This window comes from Lissotriton helveticus, chromosome 7, assembly GCF_964261635.1.
Source record: "Lissotriton helveticus chromosome 7, aLisHel1.1, whole genome shotgun sequence".
NCBI classification, from domain to species: Eukaryota; Metazoa; Chordata; class Amphibia; order Caudata; family Salamandridae; genus Lissotriton; species Lissotriton helveticus.
Genome location: NC_136068.1, coordinates 350,248,046 through 350,270,964, shown reverse-complemented (window position 1 = coordinate 350,270,964; position 22,919 = coordinate 350,248,046). Strand labels below are relative to the sequence as shown.

The 22,919-nt window shown below is 42.9% G+C and overlaps 1 protein-coding gene across 2 annotated transcripts in view; it reads right to left on the bottom strand.

Moving 5' to 3' along the window:
* PLCG1 (phospholipase C gamma 1) overlaps window positions 1-22,919 on the bottom strand; it is a 595,860-nt gene that overhangs the window by 317,566 nt on the left and 255,375 nt on the right. For both annotated transcript variants that reach the window (XM_078652159.1, XM_078652158.1), the window contains exon 4: window positions 7,567-7,614. In XM_078652159.1, the coding sequence (XP_078508285.1) occupies window positions 7,567-7,614 (48 nt within the window). The remainder of the gene's footprint in view (window positions 1-7,566; window positions 7,615-22,919) is intronic.

The following is a 22,919-nucleotide window of genomic DNA, read 5'->3' as shown; positions in this document are numbered from 1 at the left end:
GCATGAAACTGACTCAGGCACACCCGGTCTGAGAAGAGGCTTAAGCCTAAGGCTAATAAGGCAGCACTGCAGATGTAAAAATTCCGTAGAGACATCACAGATCTGGCCGACTCTCTCCGCATAAATAATTTAATCAAAAATGCTGGACATGTGCCGGTCACACTGTAGATCACAGCGGGAGCAGCAGAGGGACAAAGGTGCGCAACAACAAGAAGACGTGGTGGGAGGGAGGGGAAAGAAATATCATGTTTGAAACCAGAAGAAACAAACGGTGCGAGCAGGTGGCTCAACATAGAACGCTGCCGACTTTGGAGCAGGAGAACAGGGTTCGAGCCTCGGCGGCATCATTTAATTATACATAAATAAACTGATATCGCATGTATATTAAATTCAAATAAATAAACAGTGTTGGGTGAGGGCTGGAAGCTGCCAGATGTAGAAATGCAAGCACCAAAGATAAGTTAACTGTAGTCTCCAATTACAAAGGAAGACTACAGGGTGCAAAACAGATGCCACTGAAACAGATTGCACTCAAAGAAGTGCAAGCAGACAGAAATAACAGTAGTTTGGCGCACGGAAGTTAGGAAATCGCCAACAGAAAAAGAGATACCAACAACACGAACACAACTGAGCCAATAGCAAGCAAAAAGACAAATAATGTTAAATTTAACACAACGTACAGATTACTTTATTTCTCGCTGAGACCGCGCATGCGCTGCCAAGGCGAGACCTAGAAAACAGCTGCAGACCGCCTGGTTTAAATTAACACATGCAGAGAGAGTTTGAAGAAGGAGTTCAGGAGAGATTGAAGAAGCAGTCCACTACAAAGAGTGATAGCTTATCTAAATATAAACTCTGTCAGGCATACCCCAACTCAAGGGTATTTGATAAGTCTGATGGGGCAATGGGAGCGTAATTTGTTGTTTCGTTTCAGGGTAGGCACGGTTAAATATTTGTTAGGCTTCCAGGCAAATTTACACTCCCGTCCTTGCCCGTGTAATGGGAGATCAGGCCAATTAACGCTACATTTTTTATTAGTCTGATTTTTATTCATTGTATAATGAAAGCATTTTATTACCATTAATTAAGTGACAATGTATCACCAATTTCAGAAAAGCTTATAATATTTTGCTCCAGTAGAACAATGAGTAATGTATTTTCCATGGGCTATTTCTGAAAATTGCTGTGTGGGTTTGGCTTACAATAACTGCTTCCGAGTTTTTAATGAGGGGATAATATGCTGATCTTTTATCGATTTTTTAATTCTGCGATGATGTTGATACAAAAGTGCAAGAACATTTTAAAATATTAATCTATCTCTAACGTATGTATTTTCATGGATACCTTTGTAATCAAATAAACTGAACGGAGGAGTCCAGTGGATTCCCAAAGGTATAGCAGAGTCTAAAGTAGATAATACTTTACTCTCTTTTGGTAGCGTGATTGAGCAGTCAGGCTTATCAGGAGGGTAATGTTAAGCATTTGTTGTAAACACTCAAGCAAGAAATGTCACACGCTCAAAGACTGAATCTAGACCAATTGTTTGTATAAAAAGTTGTTATATTGTTATTTTATTTCTCGAACCAAGGTATTCTTAGTAGCAGATAAGTGATACTTCTCATACAATGTTACTGTTCAAAATACAGTGTACTCTGGTTTGGTAGGTACATTTAGATTACTTTTGCAGTTGAGAAAACCCCTGACAAACTTTTCAAAAGCACTTGAAATTACTGTTAAATTACTTTTGGATTACTTCTCTAGTTTAGCATGAAACATATTCCTAACAATTTCTAAGCAACACAGGACACTAGTAAGCAAGTTAACTCTTTTACAGGCACTAGGTTACTCTTGTTGTAGATAAACAGTTTTGAGAAGGGAGTTTTGGGAGGTAGAATCAAGGTTCCCTAAGGTTCAGGTTAGCACTCAAAGTGCACCACCAGCGGCACCAGGGCTGTCAGGCGCAGGGTGCTAATGATAGCCAACGGCGCTAGGGGGCACCTCAGTTGGGGGCTGTTCACGGACAGGCCACTCAGTCTTGGGAGCTAAGCACCTAGGGTTAAGGTCAGGGCAAAGGGGGTCCCAGGTTAGCACCAACTCCAGACCACCAGCGACGCAGGGACGGCCGGGTGCAGGGTGCTTAGGTGTCGGGAGCCCAATGCAATCATACGGAGGTTGCTGGTTTGGGATTTTGGGCTGCAGGCTGAGTCCAGGAAGTATTCCAGGAGGAAACAACAGTCGGGCAGTAAAGTTGGAGGGCTTGGAGACTTAGGTGCGCCTCCAGTCCTCTTCTCCAGGGCACAGGGCGCCCACATCCATGGGTGCCTTTTGAGATCGGGTTTCACCTTACTGGGTCTCTCACAGTTGAAGGAGGGGGGGGCGTCTCAGTGCAGTGGCTGCAGGTGACATTGGGGAGTCGTTACATTATGGGTCAACCCATAATGTACTCAGACTCTGGAGCAATGGGAGACCTAGTTGGGACTAGTGGGCCACTTGTACGCGGGCCGTAAGCGATGGGAGCAGTAGTGGTTCCAGGCGTCAAGTATCTTAGTCTTCCGCAGGCTCAGTCTTTCTTTGGAGTTTCTTTTGAACACAGCTGCTGTTCGCAGGAAATCTGGTCTTTGTTGAAGGCAGTCAGTCTTCAAAGGGATTTTGGGGGTCGCTGGCTGCATGTCGACTTTTGGTGCAGGATCTCTGGAAAAGCCACATGGACAGGTAGGAGTGGGGCCAAGTCATGTCTTCTCTACAGTCTCCTCTGCTGTGCGACTTCATCCGTACTTCTTCTTGGTTGCAGGAATCTAGAGTCCTGGGTTTTGGGCTGTCCCCTAAATTCTGTATTCAAGGTGCGTTTTAGGGGTTTCATGGGAGTAGCCAATGTGCTACTTATCTTATGGTGATTACACCTTTAATGTGCTCACCCCACATGGGGGAGTGAGCACATTCCCTAACCCTGATTTGGGGATGTCCGTCATCAGCAAGATGACGGGCACCGAGGAGTGGGATCCACCTCGCCTCCACCACATGAGTGGAGGGGTTGGCATCTCAGAACTGTGTTAAGAGCTCAAGTCCACAACCAAGCTACTTTCACTTCTACTCTGGGCAAGGCTGACGGCACCTCTTAATGCAAGGAGATCAACAGGAGAAGTTGCCTTAACGATCAGTTTGTGAAGGCTTCTCTGATTTCAATGGAGTTAATGATCTCCTGAACACCAGGCAGAATTAAAGATGATTGGCATGGAGGAAAACAAACTTGTTGTGCCAGCAAATGTGTAATAAGAGGTAAGGAGAGCAGACTCCAGAAAATATACAGTCACAGGAAATTGATTGATCAATGTCCATCCAAGCTTTCATGTTAGCTGACAAGCTTAAGCTGAGCTCGCTTAATTATTTTTTTTTTTACATTTTAGAAGAAAAAGATTTTGGTAATTGCAACATGGCAGTATTCAAGGTCAAGTTTGGATACTAAAGGAGATCTAGTACAGAGTTTGATTCTGAAACCACTCGGTCAATGTTTCCTCATTAATGCTCCTTATTGAAAATCTCACATATTAGTTTTCCTAATTTGTCTCCAGTTTCCAATCAAAACTTTAACTAGGGTATAATGCTATAATATAAAAGTAGTGTCCCCTGGCAATAAAGACTGGCAGCTGTTAAGAAATAAATATGCTGGGGTACATTTTAGAAACAAATATAAATATACAAGGCACAGCTAATAGAGATACAAGAGAGGTCAGCAAAGTCAACAAGGAGGAAGCATGCTGCTGCTTAACTGAGGTACTTAATTACTTAAGTCACAAAACCTATTAAAAGGCTGAGCTATATTTGGGGACTATAATGTCTGAGTGCATTATTGCACTACATAGCTTCCTTTAGCTAGGGTAGCCACCGCCTCCCAATCCACCATAACAATAAGCTGTTCTTTTACCTGAAAGTCTATTGCACTCGGAGTTCCAGTTTAGGTTTACTCTCAAGCAATCGAACTGGAATATTACACCAATAATGATTTGTAACATAAAAGCTCCCATCGGGAACATGGTGCCCTGATGCCAAGAAGCAAGATGTCTACCTTACCGTAACGGGCTGCCACCAACATTACTGCTTATTTGCCACACAGCTCCTTCTTATAGCTAACCACTCAGACCTCTCCGTCATGTGCACCTCTGTTAAGTCCCTATGTGTAGGGGTATACAACGTAGGTGTGTAATGGCTGGATCAATGGCAGATTTTCAAAATGACTTGCATTTAGATGCACTGTATCAGGGGCGGCTCTAGGCTCACGGCGGCCCTGAGCAGGGAGTGTAGGTAGGGGGCCCGAGGCCCCCAAATCCCTGCCAGGGGCCGCCACGCAAATATGTATCTAAGGATATACATTGGCGTGGTGTCCCCTGGGGTTTGGCGGCCCTGTGCAGGTGCACAGCTTGCACATGCCTTAGGCCGGCCCAGACTGTATTTAAATGTATCTTATATGGATATCAAGAAAATCTGGCATGGATCTGAAATTTACGGACCCACATTGGACACCCATAATCTACGTGATCTGTGATCTACGACAAAATTGCTTTCAAAGTCCTGATGCGTTAAGCACCAAACAGACTATTTTTGTAAGTGGGCATTTCAAATAGTAGTAATGACACTACTTGTACGCCCCTTCCACCACCAGTGATGCACTTACTCGGATCACGAATAAATGGAGAATTCAAGGAGTAACTGTTTACCATTACATATTCTCACACGTTAATCCAGCTACGAATACAGCAGCACCATTTTGGCTCCAATTCCCAAGTGGATTGGAGAAGCAGGTTGTGATGACGCGAGCAGCAAGAGTCCAAGGGCTTCACCTACTGTGAAGAGGAATGGTGTGATCGGTTGGTTTTAAGTGATGCTGGAATACATGCAACCTCGCCTCCACACCCCCGCTGAGAGGTGCACATTTTACCGTTAATCAAAGACCATCATAGACTCGCATGCAGACTCCCACAAAATAGGGGAATAACAATCATCAGAAAAAAGAAACAGAAGGGAGGGGTTTTTGCTGCTCACTTCCCATCGATTCCTAAGCTTCTGCTGGTACATCAGGGTGCTGCTGAGGTGAAGTGGCATGGTAGCTTTTGTGGGGTGATGCAGCAGTTGGGGGGTTGCGGGCGGATGCTGGAGATTGGGCAACTGCTGGCGATGGAGCAGCTAGACCACCATTACATGAATCAGAAATGGTTGGTAAACTGCCACAACATGAAGGGCAAAGTAATGGTTGCATTGCTGTGAGAGCTGCTGAAATAACCCAGAACCAGATTCATTTTTGGACGGTGAACTGCTGCTACAATTTGTAAGCCAGCTTCATAAGTTTCCTTATTTTTGTTTATTTATTGTAGTTCTTGATAAAACATATTAAGGTCCTGAGCAAAAGGTAACAATGCACTTTATAAAACAATACAGAAGTTCAGCCCCAACTCGCAAAATCTTCTGAAACTTCGGTTTGGTATCCTGCAAGTCCGGGCCAACACAGCTAAATGGGGCTGTGTAAACACAGAGTCAAATGATGACAGTTGCTTGTTATGGGAACCTAACACCTCAGAAAACGACTCCCACATACTTTTTTTTTGCCCAGCATATGGTATTCCTAGGAGCAAATGGATCAAACCACTAAGTCGGAACTTGGAAGTTAGTTAGAACATGCTCCGATGCGAACAGAATTTTAAAATGTGATACCGCACAGAAAATTGTTTTTATTGTTAGTAGATTTTTATTTTCTGTTAATCTAATACGAACAAAGAATGGTCTGAAATTTTAAAATAGTATTTGCTGTGACGTGTCTGACATATCTTGCATGTTAACACAGAGGCCAGTTTGTAACATTAAGGAACTGTAAAATTCCTTGGCACTTTATAGCATTTGCACTTTAAGTTATGACAAGACCCTTACATGAGCTGCTTTACCTCTCTTTTTTTGTGTGTCTTCTCTCTCGCCTAGCATTACGTTACCCTAAACCTAGCATTGATGTATAAATATCTTAAACAATTTTCTTTTTTAAACTTCGAATTTGAAACTTTTTAATTGTTTTTTATAAATACTATATTTGTTATAGAGCAGCCTTCTCACACAATATATTGAACAGGCACATAATGAAAGTCCAAAGAAATGATCATTGTAATGGTGGCACTGAACTTTTTTTGATGAATGTTTACCTGTTTTATTGTGTATCTTCAATGGTTTTTTTAAACCGAATAAAGATTATTGAAGTGAATTGAAATGATTGGTAAACTGCCACTACATGAAGGGCCAGGTAATGGTAGCATTGCTGTAAAAGCTGCTGAAATAACCCAGAACCAGATGTATTTTTGGACTGTGAATTGCTGCTACAATTTTTAAGCCAACTTCAGTAAGTTTCCCTATGTTTGTTTATTTATTGTAGTTCTTGATAAAACATATTAAGGTTCTGAGCATAAGGTAGCAGCGCACTTTATAAAACAATACAGAAATTCAAGTACTGGTGGAAATGTGGTACGTTAAGTCAACAGACGGAATAAGATTTTATCCAGAAATCGCAACATTGTTATACAGCAGAGAGACATTCAGCAAGTACATTTGGAAAGTCCAGTTCAGACAATGGAATGTAACCTTTGGACGGCATTTCGGAAAGTGCTGTTTGAGATCTTCCTTGAAGGCAGAGATTGGTGGGGCTTGTCTCATGTGTACCGACAGGGCAGTCAGATCTTTGGTGCGTTCATGCCTAACATCTGTGATTTTTGCTCCTCTGGCCCTACCCTTGTGTTAAGATCTGACGACAAATGAGAAGCCTCCGCTGTTAACCTCATCCCTCTACGCCCTTTCTGAATATTTCCAAAAAGAGGCACAGTTCTATCCTCACTGGCAAAACAGAGGAGAACATGGTGCTATACAAGGGACTGCAAGGAACATGTGCAACAAACACACTATCCTGCAAAAATCTACATGTAGTTGTGAGGCTCCTTCTGTACTTTGTGAGTTTACACTGGCATCATAGTTTTATGCTTAAGGGTATTAACGCACAATGTGTGGTTGTGGGAAATAATGAGGGAGTGAGACTCACTCTTCTTTCACCATCCTGAAGTGGACTTAGAGAAAAATTGCAGTAAACTTCGGACAAAGTTGATTTTATTCCCTCTCCTTTAGAGGGTCTATCACATTATGCTTGTTGCCTCAGACTCTTCCCAAGACAAATAACGTACAACATGAGCTACTTACAGGCTTTTAAATTCTCCTTTTAGCTGGATGCATATCATGCTCACCACTTGAACACCCCCACACATGACAAACGAAATGCATACTTACTGATCGATCATAAAGTGAATTGAACTGGTGCACCAATGAATATCTTCCAAGCCTATGTGAAAAACCCTTAAGTGCCATCCACCAACAACCAATTCATCGTTCAATCGCGCTGGATCACATTACCTACAAGCCTGCCTCTGCAGTGGAATTCGCCAAATAATTACAGCATAACTCCTAAACTTACAGTGCAAGGGCAATAGTCTTTTCACAATAGTGCAAGGAAGGTGGGTAAAAATAGAGAACACACAGGATTTTACTTACTTGTCTTCTCGGTTCCGATCCAGTGAGTAGAACTGCTTCCGCAACCACCTAGAGAAAAGGCAACATTTAGTCCAGCGCTACAAAGTTCCTTAACTATCCATCTCACCACATTCTCACCAGAGCATATTATCTATCTCAACAGTATACACACCCCAGTCCCGCCATTTTCACATGGAGAGCTCGAAAGTGAGCATTTAGTTATCAACTCACCCATTGTGGGGGATTTAGATGAAGAGGTCCATCTCTTGCTGGGGCTAATAAGAGGAAGGAGAAGTAACACCTCTCTCAGTAGACTAGAACAATGCCTAGCCCCTGAAATGTACACTGAACGTTATCTCAAATCATGAAAGAGCTATGGGTGGTGTCCATCAAAATCTACAATAGAAATATCATGAGACTGATGCATTTCCCATTGTTTTTCAGTGTATTGGATTTCCCATCACTAATAAGGCATTTTTTTCTGTCACCCCAGCTGGACCAGAACACCTACCATACGTCAATTGGTTTATGTTCAATCCTGCCCACCCTCACTGACACCGTGGTCTCCTCAATCACATGAGTGGGCTAGGATCAATTAGGTCCCTCCTCCACTTCATTAAAACAATCTGATAACCTATGTATGTGCCTCTGCCGTACTGCCCCCTATGTACTGGCAACTAAGCATCACAGAGGTGCTGGCCACAATGCAAATGTGGTAAAACCCAAGATATTTAACCATCACACGCTTCCTCTGCTCACACTGTCACGCACTAGTACTCCTTGGATACATACTAATATACCAATAATGGAGCGAGGTCAGCAAACCTACAACAACAAGCAGCAATCACTAGCACACTTTCACCTAAACATCTCAAACAGTGAGGACCGTTTACCTAAAATAACTCATGTAGTATACACAGCAATAAATGGGATATTTAGTCGTGTGCAACACCCTTCCTGTGTAAATTGGAATTAATTACTTCGTTCTCACTAGTGCCTTCTTCTATCGTTGCAATGATTTAGTTCATTCAATTTTAAATCTTTCTTACACTTTTGGCCTTGCAGTCTTTCATACTCCCAAACATGTGTAGTTGTGCGCATGCACACAAATAACTGCAAACATGTTAAGGGAGAAAAAAAGAGTGAATATTTAGTAGCACCTGTGGCACTCTCCAGTGGGGTTAATTTTATGAATAATCTGTACACTAGTCAGAAGGTGTACGTGGAAATTAAGATCAATTAACTAACAGACCTACAATAGCCAAGAAAATTAGAAACGGTCGGGCTGGTTGGTCAGGTCAGCCAGGCCCACCGAGTTCCTACATTAAAATGCCAACACTTAACACACAGGGGGTCATCAGCCTCATCGCTGCATCTATAATATAATAAAGCAGGATGGGATAAAAGCCTTTTGATTTGGCTAATAAAGCTAGGCCGTCTTATCCTGGTAAGCATACGTGTACGTTCTCTGGACAGCCCTGTGCGTTTTCCTGAAGTGAGCTAGACTTCCATGCAAGCCCACTGAAGTTACTACAGTTTTGATTTTGTGGACTTGAGGAGTCGGGGCTGAGATCTGATGTCGAGAGTTCACCCAAAGCAACTAGAGTTCGTTCCACCTAGGCTATAGGAGACTGACCAAGCTGGCTGCATATATATATGTATAGTGGGGAGGGTACAGGCCCTTTTAACCATATCGCCCCCCGCCCCCCCCCCCCTTGACAGGTGAAACATATAAATTGTATCTTTCTGTGAAGTCTGTGCAGTCTCCTTTAAGACAGTCCTTTGCATACACGATGGCGAGGAGACACATAGGGGGTGCCAGCATGTGTGTATATGTTGTTTAATGTGTTACCATTTGAATTAATGGGGAGGGCTTAAACTCCACTCAATTTTTTTATCCTCAAAATAGTAGACTCTTTGGTTTGAGTCTTGTGTGAGTCTGCAAATGCCCATCTCAGACACGGGATCTCAAACAAACACAACCTCTTGTGGGTTTCTCCGAAAGTAGATGGCTCTCTATGGGAGGGTAGAAAACCGGCCCTTTTATGTACATACAGCTCTCCCCTCCCCCTCTTCTGTAATGCATCTTCAAATATTTAAGGCATGGCCTCTGTCTGGACCTTCTATAGTTCACAAGACCCTGGCAAATTCAGTCAACAGGCCTGCATGACCTAAACAAGAGGTGATCAAGGTGGGAGCACCCACCTCATGGAATCAAGGAGCACCTGAAAATTATAAGCTGCAGACCACCAGACTGTATAAACAAAGAATCTGATGTATATGAAGAGAAAATAATTCAAGAGTCCACATGTATTATTACAAAGTTAGGAACTTTCTACAGTTCTGAAAATGTTACAGGAGTGTATTGATTTATAAAAAAATAAAGAAAAACACGAAGGTCCTCACACAAAGTCGGCAATGCTTCATCGCCAGCCCCTCCACATTGCAGGTTCCAATTGTGGTGTCTATGGCTGAACCCACTCTGAAATAGTCAAGGTTGTTGGTTTGTTATATATTGTATTACCTCTCTATAGGTCAGGAGGGCTGGGACCCAAGAGAGTTAAAATATGTCAAGGTAGATAATGAGTTTAACTGGTGCTTCTGAGTCGCATAAAAAAGCCAGCATACACAAGAGTTGTGTACTATGCAGACACTTAGCATGAAATGAGTGCCAACAGATTTCTGGCAATGCCACAAGCATAATAGGGTCCGGGGTATTCATCAGGACGAGGATTCTTTGCTGTATACAAACTACCTAGTTCTCTATGTACCCCCTACAGTCCTATTTTCAGGTTGTCTACTGAGGTCAGGAGTGAAAGCAGGAGAGAGGGAGACGCTCACCTATACTAGTTAGAAGGTGAGCCCCTGGCTCGGCTGGTTCATAACTCTAGTACCTTCATCAAGCAAATGACAATAAATGTCCACCAGACATATTGCATGGTCAGTATTCAAGCAAGGAGTGATTTACCTCTGGGAAGGAACTCGCAGACATCATGTGAGCCAATATCGACCAACAGTGGCCGCTCCAGTCTGGGTTGTGTTTCATTAGTGGAACACACAGCCCCTGCATCCAGATTGGAGCTCAGAGGTGTGCCATTGAGTCATGGTGGGAACTAGCATCATAGTGGTGCCACACTTAAGCAGGCTTTTCAAACTTTTGAATTGGTTTACGTGGTGGCCATCAATGGGTTTATAAGGTGTGTGAGCTATGCAAACCTGCTGCATTCTCACATCCATAGTTCTTTTTCTATAATACATTTTGTACTGAGAGAAGGTATCTTAAGCAATACTCTGTGTTTATGTAGCAAATTACTAAGGTCAGAAAGTGCATAATTCAAATCGACTCCATAAGATTTGTTTAACCCTAAAATCTGTGTTATGGTTCCATGTTCAATGTGGATTGGGCTGGTAGGAGGAAGCCCTACAGTTAATGTAGGAAATTGGGTTTGTGTTGCAGTACCCACCACACTTGTTGCATCCTATTTGATGCAACTTTGACTGAAGTGTACCGAGTTCCAGCTAACCAGGTCCCCAGGACCAGTGTTCTTTCCTTAAAAACGGTACAATTGTTTACCGGTGTTTACTGGTGTACCCAGTTGGCAACACATTTAGCACTCTCTCTAGGTCACTAGCAAATGGTACCCCTGATACCTAGGGACTTATTTGAAAAGTTCACAATCTAGTATTCCAGTTGTTTCGGAGCATGCAGAGATTTAATCCACAAGATATAAACACATGACCCACATTAAATTAAGAGTAACCTCAGACAGTGATTTGTGATCTAGAAAACAGAATTAAATCTATGTTGTGTTTTAAAATATAAGTTTTTGAAATTATGCTTGCTGAATTTTCACATATTAAGTCATTAGTAAATGGTACCACTGGTACCAAGGGCCTGAAGTGCTAAAAAGGGTCCCTAAGGGCTGTAGCACAAATTGAATAATATCACCGTAAGGGACCCCTCACCTAGCACATGCAAGACTGTCCTTGCAGGCTGCATGTCTTGGTATAGACAAAAGTGAAAACATGACATGTCACACATCCATGTGCGGCATGTCCCCTAACACTGCATGTAATATTTCCAAGTCACCCCTACAGCAGGCCTAACAGCCCTAAGGCAGGGTGATAAATATTACATGTGAAGACATATATACATTAGCACATATGCCCCTGTGGACACTGGTGAAAACAAGTTCCACAGGTACATGATAGCTTCATTGAAAATAGGGATGTTTGGTATCAAACATCTCATATTGGAAACCCCACACCCGTGCCAGTGTTGGGTTTACCATTACATGTACCCAGAGGGCACCTTAGAGATGCCCCCTGAAAACCTACACGTTTCTGCTGTCCTTGCTGATTGGTTCCTGCTAGCCTGACCCCCAAGATGCTGTTCTGACCTCCAAAAGAGAGAATTCTCAAAATGTGAGGAAACTGGAGCTTTTGAATAGGTCCAGCCCACGTACCCCATAATAACAATAGTTTAAATATAAGAGTGTGCTGTTCCTTAGAGAGGTAGTGGTAGTCCGGTCTGTGGAATAACCTCCAAATGGAGGATGTGCCTTCACACACCCTGAAAGGTGTCATGCTTCATCATTTGGGCTTCCTCCTCGTCGGGCCGGCGCTACAATGCCCGAGGGGCAGCCGCGAAGGGGCTCTTTGGCGAAGTTCTTTTGGACAAAGCTGTAAGGTGAGTGAGGGTGTGTGGGCTGTGGCGAGTACTGTAGTAAAGTGGTCACAGTGATTTAAAATAGGTTTAGGGAAGCTCTGTTTACTAAACTTTTACTTATGCGGCTTGCTAACATAAGTAACAAGGATTTGCAATGCAATAGGTCTCGCACTACTAATAGTTTGAGGTATTGGTGTTGCAAATAATAATGCAACACCAATAGCTCATACTTCCAGTATTGCGAGACCTAGTGCATTGCAAGTGATTGCATAGTGAGCCAGGAATCTGCAATGTATGTCTCAGTGCAGTATCGCAAGCTGCTCCTAGAGCTCTCTAGTGAGTAAGGCACCAGCACTGCATGTCGAGGTGCAGCACCGCACGCTGCTCATAGAGGTCCCTAGTGAGCATCATAAACTTTGAAGATATGGTAAATCCACCCTACCCATAATGCATTGCATGCAAGACAGTACCATTCAAAGAGCTATGTCCATATATACAATCAGTAGATTTGAAATGCGACAAAAGAATTATATTAATTCCAGATTAGTTTAGGTTGGACTCTATGTATTGTAATTGCGTTTATATAGCGCTTACTACCCCTTACAAGGTGTCGAAGCGCTTTTTCGGTGAGTAGCACGCTACTCCGGGACCCATAGAAGATTAGTGCTGAATTAGTATAGTGAAATATGAAAGTAATTTTAAGTGGTGTGGAACTGATGAAGGGAAATGTATAGAAGGTCTAATATAAATGTGAGATGTGGTGGTGCTGTACCGAAGCTGCTCCTAGAGGTTCCTAGTGAGCAAGGCACCAGCACGCCAGTACCGAAAGCTACTCCTAGAGGTTCCTAGTAAGCAAGGCACCAGCACTGCCAGCACCGCAAGCTGCTCCTAGAGGTCCCTAGTGAGCATCACAAACTTGTGGTCACATATGGTACTCCCATAATGCATTGCATGCAAGACAGTACCAAGAGTACATTCAAATAGCTATGTTCATATACACAATTAATAGCTTTGAAATGTGACAAAACAATTATTATAGTAATTACGGATTAGGTTGTACTTTATGTGGAGCTGATGAAGGGAAATTTATAGATGGTCAAAGATAAATGTGAGATGTGTAGGTGCAGTATCGCAAGCTACACCTAGATGACCCTGGTAAGCATGATAACTTTGAAGATATGGTAAATCCACCCCACCCATAATGTCTTGCATGCAAGACAGTACCACAGTACATTCAATATATACAATTAGTACCTTTGAAATGTGACAAAAGAATTATTGTATTAATTCCACATTAGGTTGTAATTTATGTGCAGCTGATATAGGGAAATTTATAGAAGGTCTAATATAGATGTGTAGGTGCAGTACTGCAAGCTGCGCCTAGATGTCCCTAATGAACATCAGACTTTTGGTCACATATGGTACTCCCCTATGCATTGCATGCAAGACAATACCACAAGTACATTAAAATAGCTATGTCAATATATACAATTAATAGCTATGAAATGTGACAAAGCAATTATTATATTAATTGTAATTAAGTTGTACTCTATGTGGAGCTGATGTAGGGACATTTTTAGAAGGTCTAATATAAATGTGAGATGTGTAGGTGCAGTACAGCAAAATGCACCTAGATGTCCCTAGTGAGCATCATAAACAATGAAGATATGGTAAATCCACCCTACCCATAATGCACTGCATGGAAGACAGTACCACAGTACATTCAATATTCACAATTAGTAGCTTTGAAATGTGACAAGATAATTATTATATTAATTCCCGGATTAAGTTGTACTCTGTGGAGAAGATGAAGGGAAATTTATAGAAGGTCTAGTATAAATGTGAGATGTGCTAGCGAGTAAAGTAACCACGGTCAACCTTGTTTAGGACCAAGTGAGTGTCCTGTCTGAAGGCCTTTAAGAAAATAGTGCCTTGAGGTTGCAATTAAAACCTTGGGCGTAACAACACATGTAATAGGTGGTGTCCTCATGGGAGGTTACAAAAAGACAGGGAGGGGCTACAAAGCCTAATAACCAGTGAAAAGCCACGATTTACAAAGGACAAGAGCCAATTAAGAAGATGGGCAAGAAGTAGGCGGAGCTTTATGTACATATCCTGAATATAGCATGTCTCGAAGGGACAGCGCAAGCGCTGCCTTATCGAGAACTAAAAACAATGAAGCCCTAATCAGAAATAATGGTCCTATAGAACATGCCTGCTATAAAACTTGTTCAACATGTTTCTTGCCTTAAAAAACTTTTTAATTATCTTACACTACTGCAAGGCTGGTGCTTCCAATTTTACAGACTGATCAAGTTACCAGCCGTGCTGTGTCATACAAGGTTAGGTTTCACCTTGTATTGTTGAGAGACCTGAAAAAAGCAACAAGGCGGATAAAGGAGAATGATATCAAAAAGAAATCAAATAAAAGTGACAGCACAATATTTAGGACAAACAAGAAGTGTTACGCGCTTTAAAAAAAACGTATCTACAAGTGGTGACCCGTGCTAGAGTTACTCATGCATGCAATCTTGTGTCAAATTGATTTTCGGCATTTAGCTATCAAGAGGTTGACTGCATGCATGTGTATGGACCGTAGTGTGCGGGCAATCTTTATGTGAGAGAGTTACAGTTGACTTTGGATAGGATGCATTAGGTAAACAAACCAACATATCCTTTATCATTGCCTGATATCCAAAACCATTTATGTAATTATATGAACAAATCATTACTTTTCTTACAAATTACATTTCAAGCACTCATCCCGGAATTAGTAGATCTAAAGCTGACAGGAATGATTCCAGAGCAAGTTGCTCACTCACAACCTGCACGTAGAGGAGGACAAGGGAGATCAAGTTATAAAAAAAACATTCGCTTACCAGTATGGCTTGTAGGAAGGTGGAATCTGACTATATGGGTCCCCCACTTTTTGCCTGGTGTTTTGCTGGTTTTCGTCTTAGTTGGACTGGGATCCTGCTATCCAGGGCACCAGTCTATCTGCTTTCTCTATAAAAATGGATTGCATGTACATTAGGTACATACCAGATTGGTTACCGAGTTACCTTGTGAGCCCCTAGTATATGATACCTTAGGTACCAAGGGCATAGGTACCCAGGAGGCCTACCAGGAACTGAAGCATGTATTATGCCACCCCTGGGAAGCCTTCCAAAATGGCACCACAGGTCCGCACTTACAGCCTCGGTAAGGTGGTGTTCTATATATACAATGGATGTTCAGTCATTATACACGAGTATTCGACACAAAGATGGCCTTCACGCACTAAAATACTACCTAGGAAAGACCAATCAATTTGTATAAGCACACTTGCATGTTAATGGAAATGACAGAATGTTGTCTGACCAACAATATTTTTATCTTTGACAGACTCCATTATAAACAAATGCAAGGATCAGCCATGGGAACTTGCTTCTCACCCAGCTATGCGAATTTGCATATGGGCTGGTGGGAGGAGCAAGTTTTAAATGTGATACAATCAGAACGTATGACAAACAATGTTGTTGTATATAAACGCTTCATAGATGATATTTTCATCCTCTGGCAGGGTAGTGTTGAAAGTGCAGAAAAAAGTGCTTGTGATTTAAATGAAAATGCCTTGAATTTAAAGTTCACATGTAACACAAGTACTACCTCTATACAATTCCTTGATATAGAACTGTTTGTCGAAAACATGAGAATACAAACACGCACTTACCGCAAACCAACGGCAGGAAATGCCTTACTGCACGCAAGTAGTTTTCACCCCACATCCCTTTAACAATCCATCCCATACGCTGAATGTCTGCGCATGACCCCCAACTGCAGCACCGCTGAAGGCCTGGCAATGTCCAAAGAGAATATATTCTCTAGACTCAAGCAGAGAGGGTACACCCAGAGAACGTGTAAGAATGCAAATCAGAAATGTGACACAAAAACTAGGATGGAACTCCTCTTCCCCCCCTGTGAAAATGACTGACACTAAGGACAAAGAGCGTCAACCTCCTAGAATGATCACAGGGTTTAACAGGTATCACACCAATCTCAGGAAAATCCTCACAAAACATTGACCGTTGATACGCAATGATCCAACCATAGGCAAGGCAGTTGGAAAAACACCCTTGTTAACGTTCAGAAAAGCCAAGTCCATGCGCAGCCAATTGGTATGCAATGCCCCGGTCATCAGAAAACCGAACAACTGGTTAGAGAGCCAAAAAGGGTTTAAAAAATGCAGTAAGTGCAAGGCGTGTAACCATGGAATCAACACGACCAAAGTCACTATCCCCTTTAGACAGATACCGTATTACATCAGAGCACAATACTCATGTAAAATGGAGTATGCGGTGTATGTTTTAGTCTGTATGTGCGGTAAGAGATACGTGGGGAGCACCATACACCCAGCACACGTCAGAATCCTCCAGCACTTGCGGGCAATAGCAAATGACGACCAGGCGTACCCGTTAGCAAGACACATAAATCAGCTACACGCAGGAAATGCCCAAAAACTGTCTTACTTTGTCAACGACAGTGTACCTAAAAGCGCCAGGGGAGGGAACCGGAAAGGAGCACTAAGACGGTTAGAGTCCAGATATATAATCCTTCTGAACTCTAAGATCCCTTTTGGTCTGAATGCAGATGAAGCCTTAAATGTGCATCTGTAACAAAGCCTGTCAATTCTGGTACCTTAGTACCATTCTTTAACATCTGTAGTTCATCTAATTACTATATAACAGAATCACTTGTACATAGGAGCACCACACGTTGTTAATATTTATTTTAAACACCAATTCACCACCAGTTGAACAACTACATCTTAATTTGTGGTTATTATTCTTTTCACTTGTAACATGTTTGATACACATAACCACACGCACCCACTCCACTTGGAGATGAGACGAGCCACGCATCATGTCAGAATTGTCAGTACATGCATGAGGGAGGACACAGAGCAACACATGTTTGAACACTTAGTGCTATAGTATGCCTAAGCCTCAACCAAGGTTTGAGATGTGGTACATTTACCTGTTCTGACGTACATTTAATGTCCCTACCAGGACATAAGCTAAATTGTCAATAGGTCACCTATACTTTCCCCCGCATTACTCATAGCACTCCAAATTCATTTTTGAAAGTCCCCCCCAGCATGTTAAATATGTATGTTCACTGCAACATATCCATTAACGGCAATACAGGAGCGAGGGGCTCAGTGTAATGACTGCACATCATGTGTGGGTTATGTACAAATGTAAGATGTAGTTTTATTTCACCATTAATTTTTGTTGACAATTTAATTTATTTAAACGCCTGTGTGACATAAACAGAGGCGTATGGTGGTGTAAAATGTAAAGCACTTCAAATTATGTTCACTTGCGAGTTGAAAAAAACGAATGGGTAAAAAAACTGAAGAAAAAAACTAAACAATGACTAATGAAATAGTGAAAAATCGGAACTCTTCTATGTCAGTCAGTATGTGTTAGAAGCAGGTAACCATAGTAACCTAAATCGAGTTGAAACCTGCCAGTCAATTAACCATACAAGTGATCGTGTGTGTATATATACTTTGACAGAAGGTTTGTACAGATGTAGTGAACAAGGCGGAAGCAAGCCGCCGAAACGCGTCTTAAGTAGCGAATAGAGACAATACATTTTGTTTGAATTACAACTCACGGAGTCAGCGCCTCACTGGATCGTACGTGTGGATTGGTTTCAAATATATATATATATATATATATTTATACATATACACACAAAAAAGAAGGAGAAAACTCTGGGTAGTTCTCAAGTTTAGGTGGAAAGCAGCTCCTGTTAGAGCACTCTCAACACCAGCGACACTCTAGATCTGCTCACCTCAAATGTCTGTTTCTCTATCAAAGTTTTTAAGCATAGGATTAGCAAAGTGCCATCCACGCCGAGATAGAGAAGGACATAAGTCTTTTGCCATTTCTACAGCAAAGTCTTTAAGCATAGGACTAGCACAGTGCTGTCCTTGCCGAGCTGTAAAATGACAAAAGCCATTTATCACTCCAGGCACAGTATTACAGCTTTGAAATGGTAAAATACCAACTCAAGCCAACCTATAAGTCACTCCTATGGCAGGCCTTGACAATCCTGAAGGCAGAGTGCTTGGTTTTGTGTGAGGGGGTGCCCTAGCATGAGCTGAGCCCCTCTGCAGCTTTCGGAACTATCTCCTTATAGCTGTTCTATGATATAGTCATACCATATACTCTTAAGTGCATTATAATCCTCGCGGTTAATGCTAACTTTGGTTTGGCTTTATCAAAACATGTCGCGTTTGGTGTCAAACACTTTGGAATACTACCCCCGCCAGTTCTGGCAGTGGGGGAAGCATTCCACCCTTCTAGAGGGAGAAGACATGTACACACGGTTAAAGTTACACAGAGCCTCAGCATCACAAAATGGATGCTGCTGCCACAGACATGAGTCTGACCTCCTGCTGCTGGACGTAACTCCGGCAGGGGAGGCCTGGACAACAGGTTTCCTGCCCAGGGAGGTGCTAGCACATCCCAATACAGCCTTTAGTGTATTGGGGCAGGGTGGGTTGCATTCAGTGAATGCTTTTCAGACACTGCCTGGGGCACACAAGGTGCTCCATGCATTTCCCAGTTCAAACCGGTTGCAGGGGCACTCTGCCCCAGCTCTGGCGCGAAACTGGACAAAGGGGAAGGGGTGTAACCACCCCCTCCCCAGGTCCTCCCATAGGTGAGACCCTAGAGTTAGTCCAACCCCTAAACTTAGTATAAGTATAGGAACCCAGTCCCTAGGACTTTAGATTACCCTGGACGAAACTCTGAAGAAGAAATCTTGGACCGTCGACATTCCATATCGACTGGAAGACGGAAGAAATCTCCCTTGAGGTCAAGGAGTGACCTCCCTGTTTAAACAGGCACCAAAGAGCATCTTGCTGGTTTGCATTTTCGAGGCTCACGCCGGATCCCAAAGAATCTGCGACACAGGACATGAACTTCTCCGAGGCTGACACGTGTCTCCAACAAAGCGAAGACCTGTAGCTGACACGAGAGACGTGGGACCGGAACTCCTGGACATTCAGCAATTTTGCAAATGCACCTACTTCCCGAAGTTGTGCATTGGGCTATTTGTTGCTCGTGCCCCGAGCACCTTTTGCACCGAAGCGGAGAGGCCTACACTCCAGGAGTGTTCCGTGGGCCTGCTTTCTTCACCTGAGCTAGATGCTCCTTCGCGATCCCTAGTCCGTTGGCTAGTGGGTCCCCACGAAGGACAATCCTTTGTTTCTTGAGCATTCCTGGTTGCTCCAGACGTGCTCTGACTCCTCTCCAAAGAGTGAGTCCCTCAGACCTTGCTGGTCTGCACCAAAGCCAATCTTGTCATCTTGCGTGGGTTGCTGTTGCCAAGGCTTGTTGGGTCCAATCCGGATTCTGACACTGCAGCACTCGACATCCTTCGTGGGACAGCTCGAATCCAGCTCCTGATCTTAGTTGACGCCTCCTGTTCCTCGTGCCTGAAAAGTCAAGCTTCACCTACTTTACTTGAAAGCACGGTCATCAGCTGGCATCTTCTTTTCGCCATCCTGGTCACTGGCTAGTGACCCAGACTCTGTCCCCTCTGCTTTCAGGTTCTTCACATCTCCGATCAACCCTTGGATCCACCCGGACACTTTTTCTCTGGTCGCCTGCAGCACTTCTTCGCAGCTCTCCATTGGAATCGCAGTCGAAACCCAACACCAAAAGGCACCTATGCACCCGGCTTCCGTGGGTGAGGTAACACGAGTACTCCGGTGCTCCTGTGGGTCTTGACTCTCGAAGTGTCTAAGTCTAAAAGGGTTCCATCGTAGTTCACCTCTAAGTATCCTTAATCTTTAACATTGTAACTTGTTCGTTCTCCATAGAAAGTCAATGGTGATTCGCGGCTGTCTTTAGTCCCCCGTGGGTCTCCTGCGTCCAGACCTTGGGTGGTTCCTGGTTGCCCCAGCAGTTCTACAGGCCCTAGGCCTGACTTTTATCCCTCACGTGGTTCTTATACCACTATTTTAGTATATGGTTTGTGCGGTCCCTAGGGCAAAACGTATACTGTGCAATATATTGTATGCTAATTAAGTTCCTTGTATTGTACTTTGGCCTCTAGCCTCATAAAGAGACTAGAGGGGTTGTGTTTAGAATAAATACATATATTTTATATATATACCTTGTTTGTTGTACTTTCATTTGATAATTCAAGAGATTATCGACTTGTAAAACAAGCTGCTTTACATTCCTTCAAGACTTAGCCTGTAGGCTGCTCTTCACAGCTACCACTAGGATAGCTTTCTATAAAGGTTGTCTTAAACCTACCATCAATAAGGGTTGTTTGGAATGGTGCAAGGTGTCCACTAGAATAGTGGACATCATATGCCAGGCCAACTTCTCACATGGCTTGCATGTGTATCGAACGTCTTGTACTCACTGAAAAGTGGCGTGGTGAGTAGCCCTTCACCTCTGTCTCCCATACTGAGATGCGCCGTAGGTGGACTATTTATACAAACTTCCAGTCTGGAGTTTTTTGGGAAAGACTTAAGCGACAACTTAGACACAAAATCCTGATTGTTATTATGGAGTACGTATATTGGACCTATTCAAAAGCTCCCGGTTCCTCTCATTTTGAGAACTTTCAGTACGGTGGACCAGCCGTGGAACCTTAATTCTTCATAGCTACAAGAGGTAGTCATTGACACCTCAAAGGAAAAGAGACCATTCGACACTTTTTTCTTTTTTTGAAATATTCTTCGCACTTTTCTACCTTGCCTTACTCCAACGTGCTTCGTGCACTATGGAACAAAATCAAGATCTCGCCTTTAGTGATGACCTGGTGACAGAAATCCTTAGGACACCTTCACTTTTGGACCTGGATGGCGCAGCAGCTTCAAGCAGCAATGGGGGTGATTGGAACTCTATCATCTCCATGAAAAACCAATTGATGAAGATCATCATGCATGGCGCCATAATGACAGAATACCTCCGAGCAAATACAGCTCCTAATGGCCTAATTGTAGCCAATGTCCCTCTGATTTTTCAAGAGGATGCCAAATTCAAGGAGGAATGGTCCCTAGTTGCATGGACATGCACTAGAGACTGGCTGGTTTTAATAATTAAAACAGCCAAACGTTTGGCAGAGGATCTGATAATTAAGATCTCCATAGCAGAATGAGCATTAAAAGCTAGCATTACATTCTCATCTTTTAAAACAATATAGGCTGAAATAAACAATGAAATATCCGAAAACAAGGAATACCTGATGAAACAAAAAGTAACCAAACTCCAGAAAGATATAACTAAATTCAGCAAAGAAAAAGTGCATCCTTATCTAAAAGAAGACTACTGTCCCTCACATGAAGATAATTCTTCTGATGTGAGCCAGTCTTCAAGAAAAAGGAACACTTCCAATAGTAACAACTCTAGCTCTAAGAGCTGGGTCACTCTACATAGTAGAAGAGAATTACCTCCAACAATGTATGGATTTAGGAGGCCGCCTTTCCATGGGTCCCCGATGTGGCAATACCCAGGTTTCTACCATGGTCCTCAGCAGCCCTTCATTCCCTTCCACCAACCTGTTTTAGGCAGAGGCTGAGGGAGAGGAAGAAGAAAGGGCAGACAGCATCAACAAAAACATGTCCAATGGCAGGACCAGCCACAGCTTCAACACATGGAGCTCAGGAGTCACACGGGGAAGAAAAACTAATAGTCAATCTTTCCACCAGAACTATTAGTGAAGTAGAAACGAAGGTTCTTTGCAGAGGACTGGGTTTTGTTCCAACATCTAAACCAGATCAGTTCAGAACAAACTGTAAATTGCACAAATATTTTCGATTAATAAGACCACAAGCATGCTTTGCAGGGAAACCAGACACGCCAATAGTTGACTAAGGATTACGGAAGCTGTCAACCTTTACACCCAACTCCAGTATGGTACCAACTGGAGTTCTGACTTTCGAAAAAGCAGTATTAAAAGGAATAAACAGCAACAAGACCTGCAAAGCCTTTCAAAATGTCTCAAAGTTAGAGAGCGAAGACATTCGGACCTTGGCTAATGACACTTCAGTTGCAATCAAAAAGGCTGAAAAGGAGGTGCAATAGTTCATCATGTCATCAGCTGACTATAGGAACAAGTGTCTTCGCCAGTTACAAGACATTCAGTACATCCACCACCAGGGAAGCCCATAGTGTCCAGGAAAGGGCCCTCTTGGAACCTCTCTCCAAATTCTGGGATTATTTTTTCAAACATCTAGTAAAAGAGACCCCATCTTTTATCCAGGACACAAGAGATGTTTTGAATCTCACCAACACTAAGAACACGGAGGGACTTCAAATTGATTGCATTGTCATCCTCGATGTAGAGGCGCTGTATACAAATATCCCACAAAAGGCAACACTGGAAGTCATAGAAGAAATTCTAAGATCAAGGCACTGGTTGTCTCCAACCCCTGCCAGTTCCATAATGGAATGTGCAGCCACAGCCCTTAAGGAAAATTTCTTCCAATTTGAAGACCGCCTCTTTCACCAGACAGAGGGGACATCAATGGGCAGAACCTTGACCCTAGTCTGGCATGCCTGTACAAGTCGAATTTTTAAGCTAAACATATTCTATCGAACAACAATCCCTACAAGGAGAATGTCACCATTTGACGTTGATACATCAATGACATTCTAATTTTCTAGAAGGGAGGCACGGAGAGGGTCCC